The 25071-nt window shown below is 36.3% G+C and overlaps 2 protein-coding genes across 6 annotated transcripts in view; one reads left to right on the forward strand and one right to left on the reverse strand.

Moving 5' to 3' along the window:
* The window catches only part of LOC138706342 (nose resistant to fluoxetine protein 6-like), a 51355-nt gene extending 27074 nt beyond the window's left edge, over window positions 1–24281 (forward strand). For 2 of the 3 annotated variants that reach the window (XM_069835510.1, XM_069835511.1), the window contains exons 9-14: window positions 1177–1367; window positions 5052–5196; window positions 9970–10159; window positions 13323–13465; window positions 16382–16490; window positions 23920–24280. In XM_069835510.1, coding sequence (XP_069691611.1) covers window positions 1177–1367; window positions 5052–5196; window positions 9970–10159; window positions 13323–13465; window positions 16382–16490; window positions 23920–24014 — 873 coding nt within the window. In that variant the 3' untranslated portion in view covers window positions 24015–24280. Of the gene's footprint in view, window positions 1–1176; window positions 1368–5051; window positions 5197–9969; window positions 10160–13322; window positions 13466–16381; window positions 16491–23919 lie in introns of all 3 variants that reach the window. The other variant, XM_069835512.1, reaches the window with a different exon arrangement.
* The window catches only part of Bap111 (Brahma associated protein 111kD), a 643372-nt gene that overhangs the window by 435337 nt on the left and 182964 nt on the right, over window positions 1–25071 (reverse strand). The gene's annotated exons all lie outside the window — the stretch shown is intronic.

Here is a 25071-nt window from a genome sequence, read left to right on the forward strand (position 1 = left end):
AAGAGACTCAGAGGAAGAAGAGACGCAGACAGAGGAAGAAGAGATGCAGACAGAGGAAGAATGGACGCAGACAGAGGAAGAAGGGACGCAGACAGAGGAAGAAGGGGCGCAGACAGAGGAAGAAGAGACGCAGACAGAGGAAGAAGGGACGCAGACAGAGGAAGAAGGGACGCAGACAGAGGAAGCAGGGACGCAGACAGAGGAAGAAGACACTCAGACAGAGGAAGAACAGACTCAGAGGAAGAAGAGACGCAGACAGGGGAAGAAAGACAGAGGGAGGAAGGAGAGACGTAGATAAAGGAATAAAAGACGTAGATAGAAGCAGAAAAGATTCATAGAAAGAAGAAAAGAGACGCAGAAAGAGGAAGAAGAGACGCAAAGAGAGGAAGAAAGCAGACAGAGAAAGAGGAGACGCAAAGAAAGGAGGAAGAGATGCAGAAAGGAGAGACACAGAGAGAGGAAGGAAGGAAGCAGACAGAGGAAGAGAAGACGCAGAAAGAAGAAGGAGAGATACAGAGTGGAAGAAGAGTCGCAATAACAGCGGTCTGTCACGGTTCAAAGAGGAATATCCAGTTCCCCAGCATGCTTACGAGTCGACTGAACTGCGATGAGGTGACTGACTCTCAACAGCAACACAAGTTTCCAAACGTGTCGCAGTCTTTCCGTCAGAAATTCATCATTTACGATTATTATAACAAGCCTTCCGTTCTCAGATAAAGTAATGTTCTCTGGGATAATGGCACTTTCAAAAATGCAGCTGAAACTTGGTCTTGATTTGTGCAGTAATTCTTTGCCCTTTACGCGACCGTTCGTGAATTCACATTGCAGTCACTAAACACTCTACAGCCGAGAAAATGCTTAAATCCGTCATATTTTCATTCACTGCTCGCTTGTTTTGATAGTTGCCATTGTTCGATTGATGCTTCCACTGATCAAGTATTGTCTCGATTGCCAAATATTTGTATATAAGAATATATACATAGAAGGCCCTTATATTCATGGGTTATACAGACTTTTCATCCAGTCTGTAGCGCAACACTTCAAGACCAGTTTTGATACTGCCTACCAATATGTGACTTTTTCCATTTTAAAAATTACGAAAATAAAACAAAAAATAATTCAAGAAAATGTTTACAGCCAAATTAATTGATGCAGTTTTAAAATTTGTCTTTACAGTGTATATCACCATCATGGTACCTCGCAGTAGACACGCAGTTGTTCTGGATATCACCAATATTTCTGTTGTCACTCCACAAATGGCCAAGGTTTGGTCTAGGACTCACCATTATTACAGGTACAGCTGGAATGATTGCTGCTTTTGTTGAGTCTTACACCCGTCAAGACAACCCTGATTTCATACATCTTGGGTAAGTATTCTAGAAAATATTATTTATTATTTGTTAAGTTCTTAAGTTCCATATTATGCAGATTTCGTTATATCTTTTTGGCCCGAACAAGAAGAAGGAACGAACTCTCAGCTCTTACATGATATAACCTTGTTGATCGAATCTAACTATCTCCGAAACGTTGCTGATATTACGAGTCTCAATAAAACAGTGCAATTATCCTGAGTCCCAAAATAATACATCATAGTTAGCATCATATTTATTTATTACGTTATTAATTGCGATAGTAAAGATAAAAAATAAGATAAGATAAGCCCACATAATTAATCTTAGTCCGTTAAATTTACTACAAAAACGAATAATTAAAATTTGTTTGAAGAAACGTTTCGATTATCCGACTAAATCAATTTATTCTGAATTTAATGTATTTAATATTGAACAAATTTATAAGTATACGCTGTTAAAATGTTATCATAAAAATCGTAATAAGTTTGTATTACAGACACATAATTATGACAAGACGAAATATTAATTCAACATTAGTAGAATCTAAATGACTCACATCTGCTGGTCTAAAGCATAGCATAAATTTTGGCCCTCGGTTATACAATGCTTTAACTGAATTACACCCAGAACGTCTAACATGTAACCCACTAATATGTAACAAGAAAATTAGAAACGTGTTAATATCTTCAATTTGATTAAATAAATTTATAGCCTATATGTATGAATTAATCAACCTATATTATATTTGTATACTATAATTTTGAAATATATAGTCCTACTTTTCACGTGCGATATTATTCTTGTCTAGTGTTAATATTTATTATATTATATAATTCCATTGCCGCTGTAATTTAAACTTTAGTTCCTATTTTATTTTACTTATTTATTTTTATTATTATTTTTTTAATTTCTAAATTTCTCTTATATTAATATTGTATTATATAATTTCTGTAACTGTAATTTAAAATTCTATTTCCTATTTTATTTTATATTCTCTTATAGGCCTATTAATATTATATCTGAACTGCGACCGAACACGAGCGCTGCTCATTCGGTCTCAAATTTTGTTAATACTACTGTATCTCCTTTTTTTATATTGTTTGTATTATTCTATTTCTATTTCTCTTGTTTGTTTGTAATTATATTCTTTATTCTGTATATTTAAATTTAAATAAAAAAAATCTTCTATTAGGGCAAGGGCCTTCTGCAGGCGCAGGGCTAGCTTTCTGGGATCCGGAATTTTCGTCGCCGATTTTTCGTCACACGGTGATTTCGTCACATTTTACATTTTACCCCTGCAACATTTTGTCACCGATTCACTTTTGTCACCAAATCACAAGTGAATTTATCTGGGAAATCTCAGACCTCGAGTGACATTTATTAGGACTATTTCGTGAATAAAATAAAAATTTAAATAATATATCCCTAAAATTCGATCACAAAATGTTAATAATTGTATATTAACGAATACTTAACCTATTCAGACATTGTGAAGTTGAAATACTCGTAGATGAATATCGATTACTGCAATAAAGAAATTCGATGTTATTATTCAGTAATGCCAATTGCGAAAAGCGAAATACAGGTTTAACAATGTTAATTACATGTACTGCACTTTTCTCTTATTATTATGACAAATACATTTTCATTATCTGCTGAAATCATAATTTAATTTAACAGTAACAGTGGGGACAGCTATATACCAATGCTTATGTATTCACAGCGAGACAAGTTGCTACACAGTGAAGCCATCTCTGTAAAGACAGGTCTAATTAAAACACGAATTTTATTACGCCATACGAAAGGCAGTTTGATCAAAGACATTATTACTATGCAAGGTCTATGAGTTTGATATGCGATTATGTTACATAAATTTGAACGTCTATTAATAATTAATAGACAATTAATAAACAATTATTATTTAATTTCAATACAAATGTTTAGGCTACAATTTTATAGGTTATGTTACCTGTGGAAGCAGGACCAATGTCAGCTGTGCCTTGTTTCGATCGTTACTTACAATGAGTGCTACACGAAAGCATTTTTTATAGCTCGACAAACGCATTCTCGCTGTAATGTGTAACGGAACTAAAGCTGCTTCTACACAGTTCAATATTCCAATCGCGTATGCATGCAATCTGGGAAGAATATTGAATGAATCAAGTTTAAAAGGTACGTTCAATTAAGATGCATAAAGATTTTGTGTCTACATAGTGCGCCGTTTTGAACGTGGTCTTCACTGCGTAAATATATTAATTAATATTAAATATCAATCCTCCAATCATTGCTTTAAAGTTGAAAGAAAAGTTTAACCGTGTAGTTGAATCTTAATGTATTCATGATCATCAATTTACGGGGAAACAGTTGGCGACAACGACTAAACAAAAGAACGACCATGCGATAAATTGATAGCGATAAATCTAGCTGCAGAAATTATCGCAAAGCCTGACTGTGATTGGTTAGAATTCAAAATTCCATTACACATCATTGGTCGAAAATGGAATGATGTCATATAAACGAAATAGTCAATTTAATTTCCTCATCACTATTCGCCACCACAATTTTTCTCGCCTTCGCGTGTCGCTTCCTTTGATAATACTTACATAAAATGATACGCAATATAAAACTTCTACTTCATTGTGTTCAAATTGTTCAATACGTTTCCAAGGATACATACATTTTTTTTGGATTCGAAATCTTCAAGTTAAGGTATGGCGGAATTATTTCGATTCGTAGAAAGTAATAAAGCAAGAGATAAATTAATCTATAATAGACATATGTATACAAAGCACAAAGTTTCAAAGATCGGGATTATATGGAGGTGAGATCAGCACGACATTTATAATTCACTGATGACTATATCCTCAGATAATAAAAATATTATAAAAGAACCTACAGAGCATTCAAACCACTCAGCAAATTGGAGTAGAATTGAAGCTGCGGAATGTGTCAAAGCAATGAGAGCTGAAGTTGGAACTTCAGCGGAAGCTATGTCATCTATTTTACGACATACAGTGCAATAATTATTTTAATGACGAAATCTCCTCAGTATAAAAAATGATGACAAAATGTATGTGATGACGAAATATCTTCGGTGATAAAATCTCCTCAGTGACAAAAAACATGACAAAATGTATTTGATGACCAAAAAACTAATGACGAAAAATAGATGACAAACTGTAACGATGATGAAATTTCCGGTTACGGAATGCCCTAGACCCTATATTTATTCCAGATCAAGATGCAGTTTATGATTTCGTGTAAATAGATTACATTTGCCTACATTTAATTTCAGCATATTTGTTACATAATTCCATGAAAATATGTATGGTTGTACAAACATTGATAAAATAAGAAATAAAAATATAAGGCAACCTCTAAATGTTTCTAATAAGTAATAAAAGAAAATAAAATTGACTTAATTGAAAAGAACAGGTAAACCAAACGAAGAAATGCAGATTAACTAAAGAAATATTAAAAAAAAACAAGGGGAAGAAGATGGACTGAAGCCGAAACAGACTGCTAAGCCTATTCTTTAAAATGTTAATGAGGATTGTATGCATTACAACTACTGTAATATCTCCATAAATAAGCCTACTATAAGTGAAGGAAAGACAATTGTTTGGTCTTCTGGTAGAGAATGTAAAGATGATTAAGAAGTGTAATTCATAAGCGGCATTATTTTTTTCCTATTTCTAGAGAAAATGTTGATTTTGGCTACAGTTACTTCCATACTCATACGAGATGCCCCTCCTGGTTTGTAGGCCTTTTGTGTGGCTACTTGCTTCACCGTACATCAGATTGGAGAAAGAGAGTTGCTATGAATGCTGACAGACTTTCAAAGGTAAGGCATAATAAGCATACACACTTAACTCAAAATCATATTAGATATATTATGGCAGCTGTGATCACGTCTTCTTTAAGTACGGGAAATTGCTTGGCCTTCCAAATCCACAAAATTTATCTGAAGTGTAGGGTATATTCAAGTCATACAAAAAACTGTGAATTTAGTCAGATGAAGCCTGCAACATCTTTTAATTAAATGGATTCATTGTTTTATTTGCCAAAAAGTTTTAGATCTACTTTATGAAGTAGTGAAGAACTTTAATTCAAGAATTTGTATATCTTGGTTCGTTATTAAGTTATACGAGTAATAATGAATTAAAAGATGAAATTCAGAGAAGAATTAATTGGCCAATAGAGCCTACTACGCGCTTTTACCCGTGCTTAAAAGCAAAATAGTAACCAGAGAAATCAAGCTGAACATATAAAAGACTCTAACTAGGTCACTGGCAACATATGGCTCAGAATCGTGGACATTAAAAAAGGAAACATGTACACAAATAGCAATTTTCGAAAGAGAGATACTGAGAAGAATTTTCGGAGGTGTACAGATGGGCAATACATGGAGAATCCGATACAACAAGGAGCTGTACGATATGTTTAAAGAACCAGATATTGAATCCTTCATTAGAATATCTAGATTTAGATGGTTGGGACATGTTGGACGTATGGAGAACCTTAGGAAGGCTAAGATGGTTATCACACAAAAAACAGAGAGAACAAGGTTGAGAGGAAGACCACGATCGCGTTGGATGGATTGTGTGGAATGTGATTTGGCGAGGTTTGGCATCCGGAATTGGATGAAGCAGGCTAAAAATCGTGATAAATGGAAGAGGATCATTAATGAAGTCAAGCTCTCTTGGCCTGTATTACTAATGAAGAAGAAGAAGAAGAAGAATTTTAATTTTATGAAATCTCGGATTATGAATCCAGGTTCTTCTAAAATTTATATGAAGAAATAAGAAGTATACAAAATTGCATTGGTTATGAACTCAGAGAAATACTGAAGCTTCTCTTCCTCTTAATTGACGGAGAGTATCATTTTCTTAGATTCAAACATTCTATACAACCAAGTGCTCAGTTTTGGTTGGTTGTTTATGGTACCCTTACTAAGTAACGGTTTCGCACACTCGTACACTCAACACTAGTTTTCAAGGTAATAATGTACATTTTTTTATGCTGAAGATAAGGTTGGCACAGCAGTTAGAAAATTACCGTTAATGACAAACAGGGTTGAAGGTGACAGCCTCATTAATATTCCAACATTGGAGGCATATATGAAATTCATTCACGAAGAACTGCCTCCAAGATATAACATCTGCATGATTTGGCAAATATAATTCACTTCCCAGCACTATTAATTGAAAAACTCATGAATAAGAAAATATTCTGAACATGATGTTCTCTAACTAACATCTTTATGTTTTGAACGGAAAAATGCACTTGTAAACATGGTTACTGAAAGTTTATTTGGAGAAATACACATTAAATATCTTTCTCAGGTAGAGGCTTTCTTCTTATACAGGGCTGTTTCCGATCTCTGATAAAGAATTTGAATGACATCATGTGCGTCAGGAGTCACACGACAGATAAACTGTGGCGGAGGTGACAGACCAGTAGTGAATGATCTTATAGAGTGCACGGTGACTCATAGCAGAAATTCCCAAGAAAATCGAGCCTTTTTGGGAGGGGTACGTAAAACCCTTTCCGATTCCAAGAACAGCTAAGTGAAAATAAAAGAAGCCTGCAATAAATGAGGTTTCGTTATTTCCAAGAAAGGCATCTTCTGTGTACTTAATAAGATTGGTGTCCACACCTGTAAAGCAACGGTCAGCGCGTCTGGCCGCGAAACCAGGTGGCCCGGGTTCGATTCCCGGTCGGGGCAAGTTACCTGGTTCAGGTTTTTCCGAGGTTTTCCCTCAACCCAATAGGAGCAAATGCTGGGTAACTTTCGGTGCTGGACCCCGGACTCATTTCACCGGAATTATCACCTTCATCTCAGTCAGACGCTAAATAACCAAAGATGTTGATAAAGCGTCGTAAAATAACCTACTAAAAAAATAAGATTGGTGAAGCTCGGATGGAATTAATTTGTATCATCTCGTGGAGTGCATTGACTTGTAACGGGGGTGGATTTGCTTGCCTTTTCTCTTCTGGAATTAACCCATTTGAGCTTTGCTAGTCTTTTTAGGTACACACAAGATGCCTTTCTTGAAAATAACGAAATCACTTATTTTCCAGGCTCCTATAATTTTCACGTAACTGTACTTGGCATCGAAAAGAGATGTTATGTACCCCTCCCAAAAAGGCTCGATTTTCTTGGGCATTGCTACTGTGATACATCATGCACTCTGATTATGAAATCACTCACTACTGGTCTGTCACCTCTCGCCGCAATTCAGCTGTCGGTGTGATTCCTGACGCACATGACGCCATTCAAATTCGTTATCAGGGATCGGAAAGAACTCTGTAATAAGTTAGATGAAAAACTCTTGAAACATCTAATTCCCTTTCGTTTTACATATTTTTGCGAACAGATACTTCCCACATTTGTTTACGCCAAATACAAGCACCGAAATTCTCTCCTTGTTCATCCACATTTTAAAGTAGACTTAGAAAACACCGAACTGTATGTGAAAGGGTCTTTTGGAAAAAAGAAGTGTAATGTCACCCATCACATTCAGATAAATGACTCTGTACATATCACAAAATGTTCACAAATATCAGACTTGAAGATTGAAAAAAAAAATGGAATCCGTAATTCTTAACTACTGTAACTGGAACCATTGGTGTAAAGCACGAGTTTCCGAAATGACTAGAGCTTTGTAAGAAAAGCGTCTTTTTCCCAGGACTTCGCTTCGAAAAAGAAAAGACAACCATGCGATAGAAACTTACTCTCAGCAGTTAAGCCCATGTAGTAGTACTACACTAGTGTCCTAAAGTTAAGCATAATTTGTGAAACAAAGACATGAAAGGGAAAACGGTGAGCAATCGCTATAAAACTTTATCACAGTGTGTCTCGCATCATACTTCTGCTCTATGCATTGGTAGGGGGTACCTCAACCTTCGCCTCCCCTCCGAATAAACACGTGTTTCGAAGGTAAGCAAACAGAACCAGTGCGACCCATTCGTTCTTTTTCTCTCATTGTGAACAGAGGGTAGTTTCTTATCACAGTGTATACAGGACAGCACCAACATGCCACAGAGACGCCAACTGGACCCTGTTTTGAAGGGTAGAATAATCGGACTCTGGAAGCAGATCAGATACAGACCGAAGTCTTTCGAGCCCTGAATTTGGCACAAAGTGTCATTTCCAGGCTTTGGCGACGGTTCAAAGACACAGGAGATGTTCGTCGTATGCCTGTACAAGGTCGCCCATGGGTCACAACGCCGCAAGAGGACCGATATTTGACCTTAACAGCACGACGTAATCGGACGATGCCTACAAGACAACTGTCTTCTGAGCTTGCAGCTGCCTCAGGCGTTCTAGTTTCCAGGCAAACTGTATACCGGAGGCTCAGGGCAGGCGGTCTCTGTGCCAGACGTCCAGCAGAGTGTGTCCAGCTCACTCGAGTACACATAAGGAACCGTTTACAGTGGAGTCGGCAACACCAACATTGGACCTTCGATGAATGAAGGAACGTACTGTTTACCGACGAGTCCACATTCAGTTTGACCAATAATTCCCATCGCACAATAATCTGGAGGGAACGTGGAACCAGGTTTCATCCCACAAAAATCGTGGAAAAACGCGCACTTTGTGGTGGTGGCGTACTCGTGCGGGCAGGCATAATGTTCAATGGACGTACAGATCTGCACATCTTCGCAGCTGGTACTGTGAATGGCCAGAGGTACAGAGACGAGGTATTGGAATGACATGTGCAACTTTTCAGAGGTGCAGTTCGTCCACACTTCATCTTTATGGACAACAATGCACGTCCGCATAGAGAAAACTTGGTGGACGAGTATCATGAGGGGGAAGATATCCGGCGCATGGACTGGCAGCGATGTCCCCGGATCTGAACTCTATAGAGCATGCCTGGAATGCATTAGGAAGACGAGTTGCACCCCACCAGCCTCCATGGAGGACACTTTCAACCCTTCGCAATGCTCTTCGTCAGGAATGGAAACAGCTGCCTGCAGAGCTCTTGAACCACCTGATAGAGGGCATGCCACGGCGCTGTGACACCTGTGTAGCCATGAGGGGTAACCGCACCCCATATTAACCGCTCAGCACTATCATTGTAGTGGAAGCGATAGTCAGATTTTGTACCGTAATTGTGTAAAATGTGTCCCTACGCCACAATAAAACAAAATTTGCTGATATGTGTTACTCTGTTGCATACCAGATCCTGTTTGATTCATTTGTACAAGTTTGGTGCCATTCTGATAGGTTGGGAACAAAATATTGAATTATGCTTAACTTTTGGACACTAGTGTATATTATTATACTTGAATGGAAGACCAGACACTACTGATGCATCGTAAAAATAAGAGAATAATGGAAAAATGAGAGATCGACGACGAGAAAAACAACAATTATTCTGGTTGAGTGGCAGGGAAGGCCTGATGAATTTAAGTTCGCCATAATAAAATATAATAAAATAAATAATATTCCAATCGCATTGCCACCGAAAATTTAATTTCGATAGAATTTAATTTGAACTCAGGACTCCGGAGTTTAAGTTTGATGTACTTTACATATTATAATTATAGCTGCACTTGTTTCTAAACTATTTAATGTGGCTAATTTCATTTTTATGTCTTTTTTCAGGTCACTGTGACTTTAGGATGGATGCTGACTATCATTGCAGTAATTGTAGTATACAACAGTCTCTACCCTTTTCTACAAAAGGACTACGAATATAATGCTGTTCAGGCAGCTTTCTATTATACCTTAGCACGTCCTGTATGGTCTGTTTGTATGACATGGATCATCTTCGCCTGCGTGTCTGGATATGGAGGTAGTATGCTCCAAACTCCTTATAATTACACAAATTAAGAGAAAATACAACTGGGAAGGTAAAACATGAGCCAAATATTGGTTTATGCGCAGTAGACCATGATGACATCATCTTCTCTGCAGAGACTGAGGGAAGGGAATAAGTGCCTTCCTTTCTGTGCGTGTTTGCTAAGACACAAAGCCAAACATGGTATGCGCAGTAGACCATGATGATATGATCTCCTAGCGTCTGGTGAAATGGAGAAAGGCCTTCCTTTCCCTCTGCGCGTGTTTGACTCATGTCTAATCTTCTCTGTTATATAATGTTGCTTCAAAACTATATTTTGAGATTTTCACGAAGACGCACTTTCTGGGCATCCCTTTACCGTAACATTGGATTCTGGCATGCTGACTGTCTGAGTAAAGCAATTTCTCCTGAACTATTGAACGGATTTAATTGTATTCAGAAACTAAAAGTCTATTTAAACGCTACTGGTGCAAATATACTAATTTAATATATAATCCTCCTCAACAAAAATTAGAGAACCTTATGTGAAAGAAGAGCAAAATATCGACTTATGTAAATGTAAAATTAACTTAACTTTATTTCATAAAATAAAGCCCTAAAATAAACAGCTTACGACGTCTCTAAAAAAAACACTTTACTCAAGTAATTTATTTACGAAACCATGGCTCCAAAGGAATGTTTCAGACAAAACATTCTGCATCTTGATTACACAACTTTTAACACTGTATCACTTCGGAATACGTATTATATGACTTTCTTGTGTTAAATTCTATCGTACCTGGTTTACATGTTTCGACCTATTATGGGTCATCCTCAGAACTGGTCGTTGTTGGTCTTGGCGCCTCTTGTTTTGTTTCCTGTGAGGGTGTGTTTGTATGGTGTAATGTGGAGTCAAAGAGTGTGTGTGTTCTGAAATTGAGTTGTGTAACACACCCCAATGAAATTCTCAACACACAACTCAATTTCAGAACACACACACTCTTTAACTCCACATTACACCACACAAACACACCCTCACAGGAAACAAAACAAGAGGCGCCAAGACCAACAACGACCAGTTCTGAGGATGATCCATAATAGGTCGAAACATGTAAACCAGGTACGATAGAATTTAACACAAGGAAGTCATATAATACATATTCCGAAAATATTCTCTTTAAACTAAATCGATACGAATTGCTTTGCAGAATTTAATTAAATCTAGCGTTACGAAGTTTAAAAATATATTATTTATTTTTACGCAGAAACATTAGATACATATCAATATCGCCTCATACTTAGTTTTCAGATAAGTTCTTAGCCTAACTTGGAAAAAGTCTGTGTATCACAAAGTAACTTTTTATTTATTCAACGTAATCAATATTTAACTCTATACATTTATCACAACAACTGTAAAGCCATTCTAAATCTTTCAGAATTATCTGTCTGAAACCCACTCTTCCACAATACATAATTCCTGTTTTACTCGATGACAATTTCTTTCCTTTCAATGTTAATTTTTTTTTCGGAAATAGATAACAGCCTGAGGAGGCTAAATGTAGCGAATCTATACGGGAGATGGTTAGTCAACTCATAACCAACTTCAACTTTATTCAATATAATCAGGAACTTGTGAGCAGCTTGCAAGAATAACACACCTTTAGAAACTTTACCAAGAGGTTTCGCCACACTTTTTTTCCGGGAGCTTATTCAATTCAGTCAAGAAATAGAATTATACACTTCCATTACAATTTTACGGTCTTCTAAATTTCTTGGACTGCGACAACCAGTGTTGCTGTTCTTTTCATTGCTTTTTTCATATAGGTCGTGATGTTGTATAGATAGGTCTACATGCTTCATCCACAGTTACAATACGATCCAAAAAGTTAAAAGAGTTCTCTTCTAAACCGCGGAAAAGCTATTTGGAAATTGTCACCGAGTCTTTTCTGATCAGCTCTGACATCTGGGGGAATCAATTTAGCATATAATTTTCTCACACACAAAACATTATGTACGATGAGAATGATATCTTCAAAGGACACTTTAAAAATATTTCATAGGCTATAAATCTGTCAAGCAAACATTCTGATTGAGGCAGATAAAAAGTTTTCTATTTCTTCCACCATGTTAATAATATCAAAAAAAGTGACAAATTTTGGCAACGAGAGCCGTAGGTTTCCTGAAAGAAAGAAAACACAATTTCATTGAGAAAAAATGTATTGGAACAGATATAACAAATGTTGACCTTTTTCAACATATTCTCCACTAGAATTGAGACATCCATCATATCATAGGTTCAACAGAGAGGTGCAGACGGCTGTCATACACTGGTTCCAATTTCAGGCGGCAGACTTCTACAACACAGGGTTACGAAAGTTGATCCCACGGTATGACAAATGTCTTAATTCCGGAGGGGATATGTTGAAAAATATCTCAACAATTACTTATCTGTTCCAATAAATCTTTCCATGAATTTCTTTTCTTTCTGTAAACGGCCTCAGAGAAACTTATTTTTTACAGCCCTCGTAATTGCGTTCGAGTGGCCAAAATTATGTATAAGCACTTGTTTTGTCATTGTTAACATGGTGGAAGAAAAATAACTTTTTTATCTGGCACCATAAGAATGTTTGCTTGTGAGCCCAATTGGTCAAGCCTCCAAAATCATGTAGGCCTACGGCATGATATTTGCTGGAGTAGTTACAGAAACAGGTCTTCCAACTTGGTGTTCATCTTTTATTTACGTTCTCCCTCTCTTAAATTCCACAAGACAATGATCCCTCAATGCATCCCCAATGTCAGCATAAATTTCCTTCCCGGACAATCCCTTCTAACATAGGAACTTTATCACCAACCGATACCCAATTTTGTCAAAATTTAATTTGTCATCTGAACCGCACGCACGCGCACACACGCACATACGCACACACACACATACACACATACACCCTTTACTTTCTGCTCTGGAGAATATTGTAGATCTTGATAACAGACCCTACAGATACGATCCAGTTTCTTGCTGATGATGTCAATACGTAATTCCGTATTTCTAGATGTGTTCACAGCATATATGAGAAGGTACAAACACCCAAAAGCTCTCACCACGTTGGACGAAACCGTGAAAATCTCAAATAGGTAATATTTTTATGACGCTAATACTGGCTTTATTCTTTGTTGTCAGGTATAGCAAACACTATTCTGTCTTGGAAGGTATGGCGACCACTAGGTCGCCTCACTTTTGCTATGTATATCTTCCACAATGACATTATATTTGCACGTCTAGCCGGAACAAAAACGCCCGTGTACCTCAGTATAGCTGGAAAGGTATGCTTTATTTATTTAGCATTTAATTACTTCATATATATATATATATATATATATATATATATATATATATATATATACATATATACATACAGGGACATCATTTTATTTTTACTTAAATTTTTATTGTACCTGAGTTTTTGAATGTACTTCACTCCCACCCCTTCTACTAATGAAGTTCAACTGTCCTCCACACAGATCCAAGACCGCATATACAGTCATAATAGCCTTACGGTCATAGTAAACAGTACGTTCCAAAAATATGTTCGCGTTTTCCAGTGACGAAAGAGCTTTCAATATTGCATCATTTTCTATTTACCTACGTCGCATCCCGATTTCCCCCACCTGCTTCTATTCGCCTCTCTGTAAATGCTAGTGGCTAGGCTGTCTTAGCTCTTTTCTGAGAACATTAATTTCTGTTAGGAATTGGACGTCTACGTAATATTATACCCATACAATTATTTAAAGTAACTTAAATATAAGGGTCTTGTTAAGTAATTAACTGTCACGTGATTTCCTCCCTTTCTACGACGCTGCGACGTAACCACTTGGACGGACAGTAGATAGCATGTCTGAGTAATTTTATCTTTTCGGATCGGGCAGAAGTGAAGATTGAATTTACAGTACGTAAGGGCTCTTTTATAGAGTAGGTACAGAATTATTTCAACATGAGTTAATGATACGAAGTACGAACCTGGTAATTGGAATTACGTACAATAGTCTATAGTGCGATAACATGCACATTAGAACTGAAGCCTGTATAGAAATGAACGGCCACCATTTTCAAAAATGTGTTTAAATATCCGTATTATATTTATTTTTCAATTTAACTTCATTCTTTACAGTGTACGCTAATGTGCTGTAGACAGTATAATAAACACTGCATAATGAATACATCCGCATGGAAAGCTCAGTTCGTGAGTAAAAACATTCATTGTTAATACTGTACTGTATTTTGATTAAACAAAACCCTAATGAAAATTATCAAACTCAAAATCGCGATATTTCCAAGTTTACGTAAATAGATGAACTACTTTTCTTCCCTCCTATTCCTAGTAAAGTGATTTGTTTGTATATTACGCCAGTATCATCGAACTCCAGTCGTGGAAGGGGGTAGCAAACTGTGTGTCCGGTTCTTAATCGTTTATCCAAAGGTATAGCCAGGTTAATATTAGAAATTTTAGTAAAAATAAAATGATGTCCCTGTATAATACACACACACACACAGCTCACACATTAAATGTGAATCCAGAACTGGCCTTGACCCCAAATTGTGATATGATGTTGATGCATTTCCTGACAGCTAATCTTTCACTTTAGCAAGAGAGGTTAAACATAATGTGGTCAGATGTCCCAACAAATTTATACAGGGTGAAAAGTAATTAAACCGACAAACTCTGGGAGGTTGTATGGGACACCAAAACAAACAGTTTTCTCTAATGTCATATTTTCCTCAGAGGCTTTATTAAACCGGCAGAAGGCGTATGCGTACTTCAATTCATGACGACTCTACAAATTCACATTTTGTTGTACGTCTTGATCCAGTGCAGTGCTTTATTAAACGATCTGGTGGCTCGAATATTTGGTGCAGCAAAGGAAATAAAATATAATTCTGAAGTCTTTCACCACGTTAGACAATTCATGTCCTGCCGATATAACCTTTACATGGAGGTGTTTTGAATATATTTTGCAATGATTTTGATGTGAAAATGTTTTTGAACATCTTTTGCAGTGATTTTGGTGTATAAATGTTTTATAAGAGGCTCAAGCAATAAAGCATGACAGTGGATTGTGTTACATTAAGATCGGGTGTCCTCACGAAATAGTACTGTACCTCACAGCACAATATGACATTAAAGAAAACTGTTTGTTTTGGTGTCCCATACAGCCCCCCGGAGTTTGTCGGTTTAATTATTTTTCACCTTGGAATGAATGGTTGGACGAGGAATAAACTGTTTCTTATTATTTTTGTTGAATTTAATTTTTAAGTTAAAAAGATTTTATGCTTTTACATATAATTTACCATAGTTACAAGTATACACTTTAGCAATTTACATAAACGACGGAAAATTGTTTAATATTCTTCTCTTTAAATGTAAAGAGACTTGGTGTTACTTCCTTTTCTACTATTATTCACTCACCCACATTTATTTATGGCACTTGACCAGATGTCATTTTCTAGCATATGAAACGGGAAAATATTAGATTACCGCGCATGCGCTTCTTTTATTAGTTTACTTCTTGCTATTGCCACACATTAAATTATAAATGTGCTACAAGAATAAAGCCATGGGTTCTCAAAGTCAAAAGGAAGAAGTGTCTTCATGTATTATTGTTACGTTAGTATTATTTTTAAATACGTTGATCCTACATTAATGTAAGGAACTTCTGAATATTTAAATAACATGCATTTTAGCCCAGACTGCTGGCCACCTACGTAGCTTAGTCGGCTGAGGCGTTTGCCTTCCGACCCGGAGTTACGCTCGGGCGTGGGTTCGATTTCCGCTTGGGTTAATTACCTGGTTGGATTTTTTCCGAATTTTTCTCAACCGTAAGGAGAATGTTAGATAATCTGTGGCGAATTCTCTGCCTTACTTCGTCAAATACCATCTCACTATCATGAATTCCATCACCGCTAAATAACCCAGTAGTTTATCAAGCGTCGTTAAATAACCAACTTAGAAATGAAAAAAACAGACTGTTATTCACTATTCGCCATACTCGTAGAAATATATAGAATATGTTAACTTGGTATCATTATTCGCTAAGTTATGAGTGAAATTTACAGACTTAAACCTTTCTTAAAAACAGACAGCTCTCGGTGAGATTTTACTTATTAACTGTCCTTATACTCGAAATATATTTTTTCCATCTCCTTAATAAGTTTATATAGCCTACTTTTACTTTGCTTTTCAGGTAGGAGAATTTCTTCAAAACCTCGTGCTGACAATTCTAGTCGCCATTGTCATGACGCTTGCAATTGAATCACCCATCGTACAGATTGAGAAATTAGTACATCCAAAAGGTAATTATATCATCACTTAAATATTATATACTTCCAAACGTTCCTCATTTCTTGTCAGTATTTTTTTACTTACAATTTGTTACACAAATCTGTCTTACAGCTCCGTTCGCAGGGACTCTATACCAGTTTTAATTTTAGTAAGCAAATGATTAGACTAGTGATGAGGAGATTCCTGCACTGCGCAAGCTAACGACGTACAGTGACAGAAAGAAAAAATGATCGACAATGATTTTCGAACGGAATATTCCACCAGGTCATTGAATTGCGAAGTAAATTTCATAGATTTCTTTGTATTCTTACAACATTCTTTTCTGCGTTGTGACAAATATATGGTGCGAAGGAAATAGTAGGACGGAATATTTCATAACGTATGATTGGAAAACAGTTGTTTCAAATAATACCCGAGTCGAGTATTATGACATTACATTCGAAGTGTGTGCCGTCAAGAAGAACTAGATGTCAGTAAAATACTACAGTACTTTCCAACGTGCTGAAATAGCTCAATTAGTTAAATGGTGGGCTGAGATGATTTCTGTCGTGAGAGAGTATTCGTATAAATCAGGGTTGGGCAGAATTATGCACTCTGTGCTTGCACGGTGTACTACGAGATAAGTGTGCTTATAGAGTGCACGAAAACCGGTTTATTCAAGTTGCTGTACGTACTGTATGTTTCAAAAGAAAATGTTATTCTACCAAAGTAAATAAGAACACAAAGTAATGAAACGCTTCCTTAAACACAAAACAAAACATGTCTGTTGCACATTAATTCATATTACTCAATTTCTCAAGATTTGGAGAAACTGTATTAGCACAAGCTATGCGAAGAACTGCCGTTAAAAGCTTATCATTTCATGTTTGAGATTTGTTTATTTTCTTAATAGAAAATAACTGTCACATCTATAAGTGGAACCAAATAAACACAAAACTTTCTCACACAGTTTATGCAGATTTGGAAAGCGTTCTCTTGCGAATCCATCATAAAACTGCATAAAACTCGACCTTGAATCATATTTCGCTCGCAACTCTCGATCACATCGCAGGTCAATCAATTCACACTATAATGAAGGGGGGACGTTATCAATAATCAGTTGGAATCGGAACATGTAGCAAAAATACGCAAATCCATTTCCAGGCAATCTAAATCGTGGAACCTTGATGTAAATTCCTCTAATAAACCGGATAGAATACATGCGCACATTTCGAAATTTTCATTGTTCAAAATTCTATGCGCTCAGATATGGATGGGAAATGATATATTTCGCCCTTTTGCATTTGACATATCCATAACAGCAATTTCTCCTTAAAAGCTGCAATTCTATCTGCAAATTGTGTATTAAGAATTTCTTTTCCCTGAAGTCCTAAATTTAGCTCATTTAAAAGCTGTAAGATCTGTTATAGCTGCTGGCACACTACAGCGCGCTGCAGCGCTCGCACTTGGAATTCCCCGTGCGCACAGAGGGCAAATGCACTCAAACACCCATCGCACTATAAATGAATATCACACCAGTTACATATTTATTTTCTACAATCATTCTCATTTTCTCAGGCAGAGATCTGATAAGATCAGTTCGCTTTGGACTACCTCCTCCCGCACGTTTAGTACGACACGACATTACATACGACATCCTTAGACTCCAGGGGTTAATCAGGCACCTCCACCTCGTTGTTGTCAGTCAACCAACGTTAAACTACTCCTTGGCGACTGATCTTGCAGGGAAATAACAACCCCTTCAGGAAACATTTGTCGCACTGAAGGGACCATGATATCTCTCAGAATCCAGAGACACTGGACAACGTTCAGCCGACAATCTACTCTGTGAAAATATCCCATTCTGAGCGATGTCACCCACCCTACACAGATATAGAAACAGTGCCCAGAGCGTAAGCACTTTCACGTATTTTGCTTTATATCGGGTCCCTATGAGCCGAAAACTTGTACCGGTCCATCGCTTGCCGAAGAAAACACGGACTCGTCCGAAAAATTACATTTTCCCAGTAGTCTGTGGTCCTCGGAGAGCCGTTCTTTCATAGCCGCGCTACTACATGAGACCAGCGTCCAGACCGTTTCTCGCAGTTCTCGAACATCCGGGAACACGGATGTGTTTCATTTGGGTAGAATTGAGGAATGTATTTTTCCGAGACAGGTCCACCTGCACAGCGTCCTGAGCTTTGGTTGCAACTCTCCACAATCCCGAACCTCGCTGACATGTAGAAATTATTACACCACTCTTCACATACAGGATTTGGTCTACAAGACATTTCACATACTATCTATTGACACACTGTCATTCATTATACAACCAATTCTCTTACTGACATTTGGGATACTCTGTTTCTTTTATTTTACAATTCTTTCTAGTTCAATCAGTTTCAAGTTCAATCTATAAGATTGATCTATTTTGCAAATGTTTATTTGCTATAACAAAAGTTTTCACCTTTTCGGCATCGTCAGATATTGTTAATAAACACGAAATCTAAATCTTGAACAAATTAAAATGAAGACATTATTACAAAAACAACCCTTGTCAAAATTGCTATTTTTCAGGAGAACAATAAAAATAAATAGAACAACACATGTCAGCTGTTCCTGTACAACTGGTGTTTATCATTGTAGCTATTGCATCTGACATGTGCCATGTTTAGAGTCTATAAACATTTGAAATAGTAGCAAATGTGTCCTTAACTCAATTTCATAAAAAATGACTAGGGCTGTTTTTGTAATAATGTCTTCAAATATACATAGTGTTATGCATGACAAAATAAACTTTCACGAGTTTTATGTAGTTATGTCTTATTAATGAAAAAGATTTATTTTAAAAAGATTTCCAGGAAATGTAAATTTGGAAAATGCCGATATGATTTCTGGTACATAACTTATAACTCGTGTTACAAAACACATATAAATAATTAAAATTGATAAAAGTGTTACACATTATATCCTGCATTAAGTCATTAACAGAGTTACGAATATCAGCAAATTAATAAAATATTAGTAAAAAAGACATTGTTGAACAACATTTTATTAATTTGCTGATATTCGTAACTCTGTTAATGACTGCATGCATGATATAATATGTAACACTTTTGTCAATTGTAATTATTTTATATGCGTTTTATAACATGAGTTATATGTACCAGAAATCATATCGACATTCTCCAAATTTACATTTCCTGGAAATATTTTTTAAAATAAACCTTTTTCATTAATAAGACATAACTACATAAAACTCATGAAAGTTTATTTTGTCATGCATAACACTATGTACATTTTAATTTATTCAAGGTTTAGATTTCGTGTTTCTTAACATATCTGATGATGCCGAAAAGGCGAAAACGTTAATATTTCATATACAATGTTATAGCAAATAAACATTTGCAAAATAGATAAATCTTATAGATTGAACTTGAAACTTTTATTATATTATACTCTGTTTCGCACATATATTTTTACATACACAAACTCACCTAGCCTACATATTTCATATACTATTTTTATATCTATATTTTGCCATTTCCGTGGTGATGTATTTCATATACCATTTTTATATCTATTTGTTGCCGTTTCCGTGGTGATGATTTTTTGGTTGACAAAATTGACATACAGTTTTTATGATGGAAGGAGAATTTATTGAAACCTCACGGGGAGAATACCGCCTTATATATGGAGGAAACATTTATCATAAGCAGAGATGTAATGGAAGTACTAACAAGACTTACTGGATATATGCGATACCCTCATTCGTAGTGGAATCAATATGAAAATCCGTCCGCAACTTCGAAAGAGGTATGCTACACTTAACCGTAGGGTGTATAATATAGTGAGGGCCTACCAAGAGTACAAAAATGGCAACCAAATACTACAATAGGTATCTAATGTCTTTGGGTTACAACTTCACTTTATAAGTTTTAATAAATGTATTTGGGTTAGAAATTCAATGTTTTTAATCATTAATAAAATATGTAAATTACTGTATATGTGAAATGTGCAGTATGTTAACTGACATTATGTGAAAAATGTAGTTGTGGTCCCATGTTTGTCCCATATGAAATATAATCTAATATAACAAGAAACAACTTGGACTTTTAAAGTGCAATTTATTCTTATCACTGTGCCTCCATCTCAGTAGCACTTTTATTTTAATACCTCCCCCCCCCCAAATATTATTTTAACCTTTATGATCTAAAATTTTTTATGATTTTTCACAATTATGGGTGCACAGGATCATAGAGACACCATAGAGAAGCATAAAAAAAAAACAAACAAAGCAACCCTCTGCTTATAACAGCTGGCCAAGGAACTGGCGGGTGCTACACTCTATCGGTAAGGAACGAAACTACTTCCGAAGATGCGAAATAGAATCATCTATCATATGAGTCAGAGGTATGTGAAATATCTAGTATGTCAAATGACGTATTCGAAACGCGCAGCATGTGAAATGTCGTATGTGAACTATCTTGTCGCGTGTAGGAATCCTTGAGGCCGCCTTGTGCTGCGCTAATCAATGTCGACCGGTGCGAGCTGGAGTTACATAGCGACGAGATGCAGCTGAACTTGAAATATTCCCATTCCCGACCAAAGCGATCGCCCGAAAGAACTGAGAAGTGGTGAGGAAAGGCTACGTAATGAATTGCGGTGTAAATGAGTCTTCCGGCTATAACCAAACAGCTGATTGCCAACAAAATGCACCATGAAACAAAAGGGAACGCTCAGAAGCATACTGATGCAGTCAGTCAAATGGAAGATTGTTTATAATATGTCATGGGTTTCGGAGTTGTATAGGCCAATTTAATACTGAATAGTTGCTAGAAACGTAAATCACGATATTAATAAAGCAAATCTTAGATCAAATGTTATGGCAGCGATAGTGAAGTAAAATTAATACCAAGTGAAAATAAATATAAATTGATAAAAAAAAATAAAACAAGCAATGAGTGCGGGACACGACACGACAAGGTAACTTTTGTTCTTAGTGAAACATTTCATTGTGCTACTACACACTTCGACTGCAAGCTTTTGCCATTGTCTTTTCGACATTTATCAGCGGTGAATATCGCGGATACATCGAAAATTATTCGTCGTGAAATTAACGTATTTCGAAGTTTCGTGAGTTATATAATTACTTAAATTAGAAATAGATAACATTAGAACAGGGTTAGGCTCATTTTAAATACATGAGAGGAAAAACAGCAAGTGGAATCATGAAGTTAGTAAGACGCAAAATTTCGGTACAGCTATACTACCTGATCACAATAAAGACGTCTTTAAGCCGATCATTTTGTCTTTCCGCGAGTGTAAGATTACATATTGCATGCACGAGGAATTATTCATGCGGTAACATAACACGTGAGTATGGGTTAAGAATAAGCGATGGTGCAAACAAAGTGAAATAAATCAGGCAAGTTTATCATCACCAGGGGCAGGTATTTATGGACATTAATTTTATCATTTGTGTTTTTTTTTTAATATTGGTGTCCGTGTAGATCGTTGGAGATTGATTTGTACTCTTGGCGGAGATTAATGGAAATTTTGGAAAATACAATTATTTTGAAACTGGAGTATTAACTCAGTATGAATATTACTTTCCAAATAATTGACATTTAAAGTTCGTTCGATTCTGGTAAAGGTGGGGTATGGCAAATAGACAATATTTGTTGGATTGAGACTGTATTTAACACACATTCATTAAAAAAAAAAAACTGGCAGCCCTCAAATTAACTCTTTCAAATTATTAGTGAAATGTCGAATTCTCCGTCTTTTGAGTTCGCTAATGTAATCAGAACACCTGGAATCCCATGTAATGTAGGCTACTTGGATATATAACAAATTCAAGTGGAAAAAAAATCCGAAAAAACTCAGAATATAAAATTCGCTATAAAACGACGCAATAGTAATTAATAATTCGCGAATGTATTCATATTTCGCTATTAGAACTCTATTTCGCGATTTGTTGCGATTGTTTTATCCGCATATTATTAATCAGCATCACGTAATTCGTGAAGATTAGTAAAAATCTATTGTATATCTATTATGTCGTGATTTTCGTGATCTCCATAAATACCCGGTCTTGATCATTAAGGGAGAGTCGGGTAGTATCGGACATCGGGTAGTATCGGACAGTGCGTTTCTTTCATCTACCACCATATGGTAGTACCTGAATGACATGGCTACGTTTCTCTATGCGACATCACAGAAACGTAACCATGTCAATCAGGTACTATCATCGTGTGGTAGATGAAAGAAACGCACTGTCCGATACTACCCGATGTCCGATACTACCCGACTCTCTCCTACTGAGACCATTCAGTTACGCTTCATAACCCAATTCATATTGAATTTATTAGTCCTCTAAATGGAATTTTCTAACAGTGGTAATAACCAGGCTTCGGTCCTGGGCATGAAGTTCAGAACGCACGGACGACAGTATTGTGTTGGTCGAGTGGAGTCGGAGATGGAGCGCGCCGTTACTTCATGTCTCAACATGTAAACAGCTCGTCACAGTACGGCACAAAATATATTTCACCCTGTACAGATGCAGTATATACAGTACATTCCTAGTGTAGACAATAACTGTCTACCATTAAAATATTACCGTGAGTTGTAACCTTCAATCAGGTGTCCCTACGCCGAAGCCTGTTACACTTACCGCAACCAAGCAGCAATACACATAATGGTAATGCACTTACGGACCCACCTGTGCTGTTGCAGTCACTCCTCCACACGAGTCATGACGTCATTTATTCTCCGTGTACTCTAAACCTCATACTGGTTACTCTGTGTCCCTAGGCCGAACGTTTCCACGAACTAAACACTTTGCCCCATTTTCTACCTCACTCATTAAACAATCACTTTTGGATCGAGATTCTCAGCGTCATTTAATATGATTCGTGCTGCACAACACTAAATGTCATAGTTCTATTTATACAAGAATTAAAAGCAAATTACACTCAACTGTAGCATTAATTTCCAAATCCAATTCTCTGCAGTGATTCATTAGAATTTCAAACAACGCAATGGTTTTATATTAATGTGTGAATTGTTTACAAGACTATCAATTGCGTTGTTGTCTCGAAACTACGCCTCATAGTATAGACTAATCAACGAGAAGACTCAGCCTTGTTGAATTAAATGCGGGGAGTGTAAAGACAGAAATGAAAAGACATTCCAAAACTTTATTTCAAATCCAAAACATTCTTACAATCCCAACCATGCTCACAATAACAAGCACGAACAGCATAAACGTTTCACGCAATTATAGGGATTGGATGAATCTTCTGTCACTTTTTTCTCATGATAGATATGTACATTAAGGACTATATGACAGTCGTATAATGTCAACTTAATTATAATTAGAATTACTCTTCTAAAAACTTTACTGTTGTACACGTAGACTTAAGTGAGTTTATTTTAATCTCTTTTGTTAAATTTCAGAACGCAGAAGAATACGACGAAGCAAGTTAGATTTGCTAGAAAATATTTCTATCGATGCGCTGAATGGAAGTGTGAAGAACGAAAAGCCAGAATGAAGCTGACGTCTTCCCACAAGATGACTGAAAATTCATTAACATATTTGCTTAGTAAATATTTATTTAATTTCTTCTCCTTGTTTATAATGTACAAGCACACATTATTCTGTTTTCGTTAAAATACAGCGTCGTTGAGAATGACTATGTCCTTGTTTTTATTTCTATGATAGTTTGCATTTCTGTCTAAACTGACCATGTTGAAAAATAATTTTTATAGTGAATGTTTTATAATGTTAGATGACCATTCTTGAGAACGAATATAAACATTAATCTCAAATTATGTGGTTATTTTCTTTAAAAATCCAAAACAACAACCTTGTATTGAAAAATTTTAAGTTTTGGATAATGTAGCGAGATACTGGATATTTTGTCTTCAATTTGTTGTTGTTTAGACAACTGTTCGAAGACAGGTCTGACCCTCACAAGTGATACCAAGAAGGCACCACTTATGAGGCAACTAGGCCAGAAGACAATTGGGTAGGATGCATACATTGCTGACTAGCTACATATTCCACTAATTTGACTTCAAATGCATACAAACAATTATTCTTCCTCAGACACATATCGTGCAGTGAGATGTACTACCTGATAATAGATGTACATATTAGACAGTATCTCAGAGGAGTGTTAAATGGATATTAGCGAATGTATCTTGCATTTCTTCTCTAAATTACTGCGTCTTTACGGGTGCTATTCATAGACATTTCGCTAGCCCGGGCTACGAGCGTGCTAAACAGGATTCATATCATATCATATCGCTGACACTGGTTTATAAATACGAAAAACGTTAGTTCGCTGATCATCCACCGAAAGCCCGAGCTAAGAATGTCTATGAATACAGCCCTAAGTGACTCCGTCTCTAAGTTGGGTACTACTAAAGAAATATTCTCAAGGTAACTGTGCCAATATTCAAAGAATTGAATGTTTTATTTTGAAGGATGGTGTGAAAATCAAGACAGGTTTTGTGTCTGTTTCCAACACAATTTATGGTCTATCTTTTCGTACAGGCTATGAGTTCAATGGATTCTTTCTCCTTACTACGTATAGGGGGGTAACT

This window comes from Periplaneta americana, chromosome 9 (assembly GCF_040183065.1).
Source record: "Periplaneta americana isolate PAMFEO1 chromosome 9, P.americana_PAMFEO1_priV1, whole genome shotgun sequence".
Lineage (NCBI taxonomy): Eukaryota > Metazoa > Arthropoda > Insecta > Blattodea > Blattidae > Periplaneta > Periplaneta americana.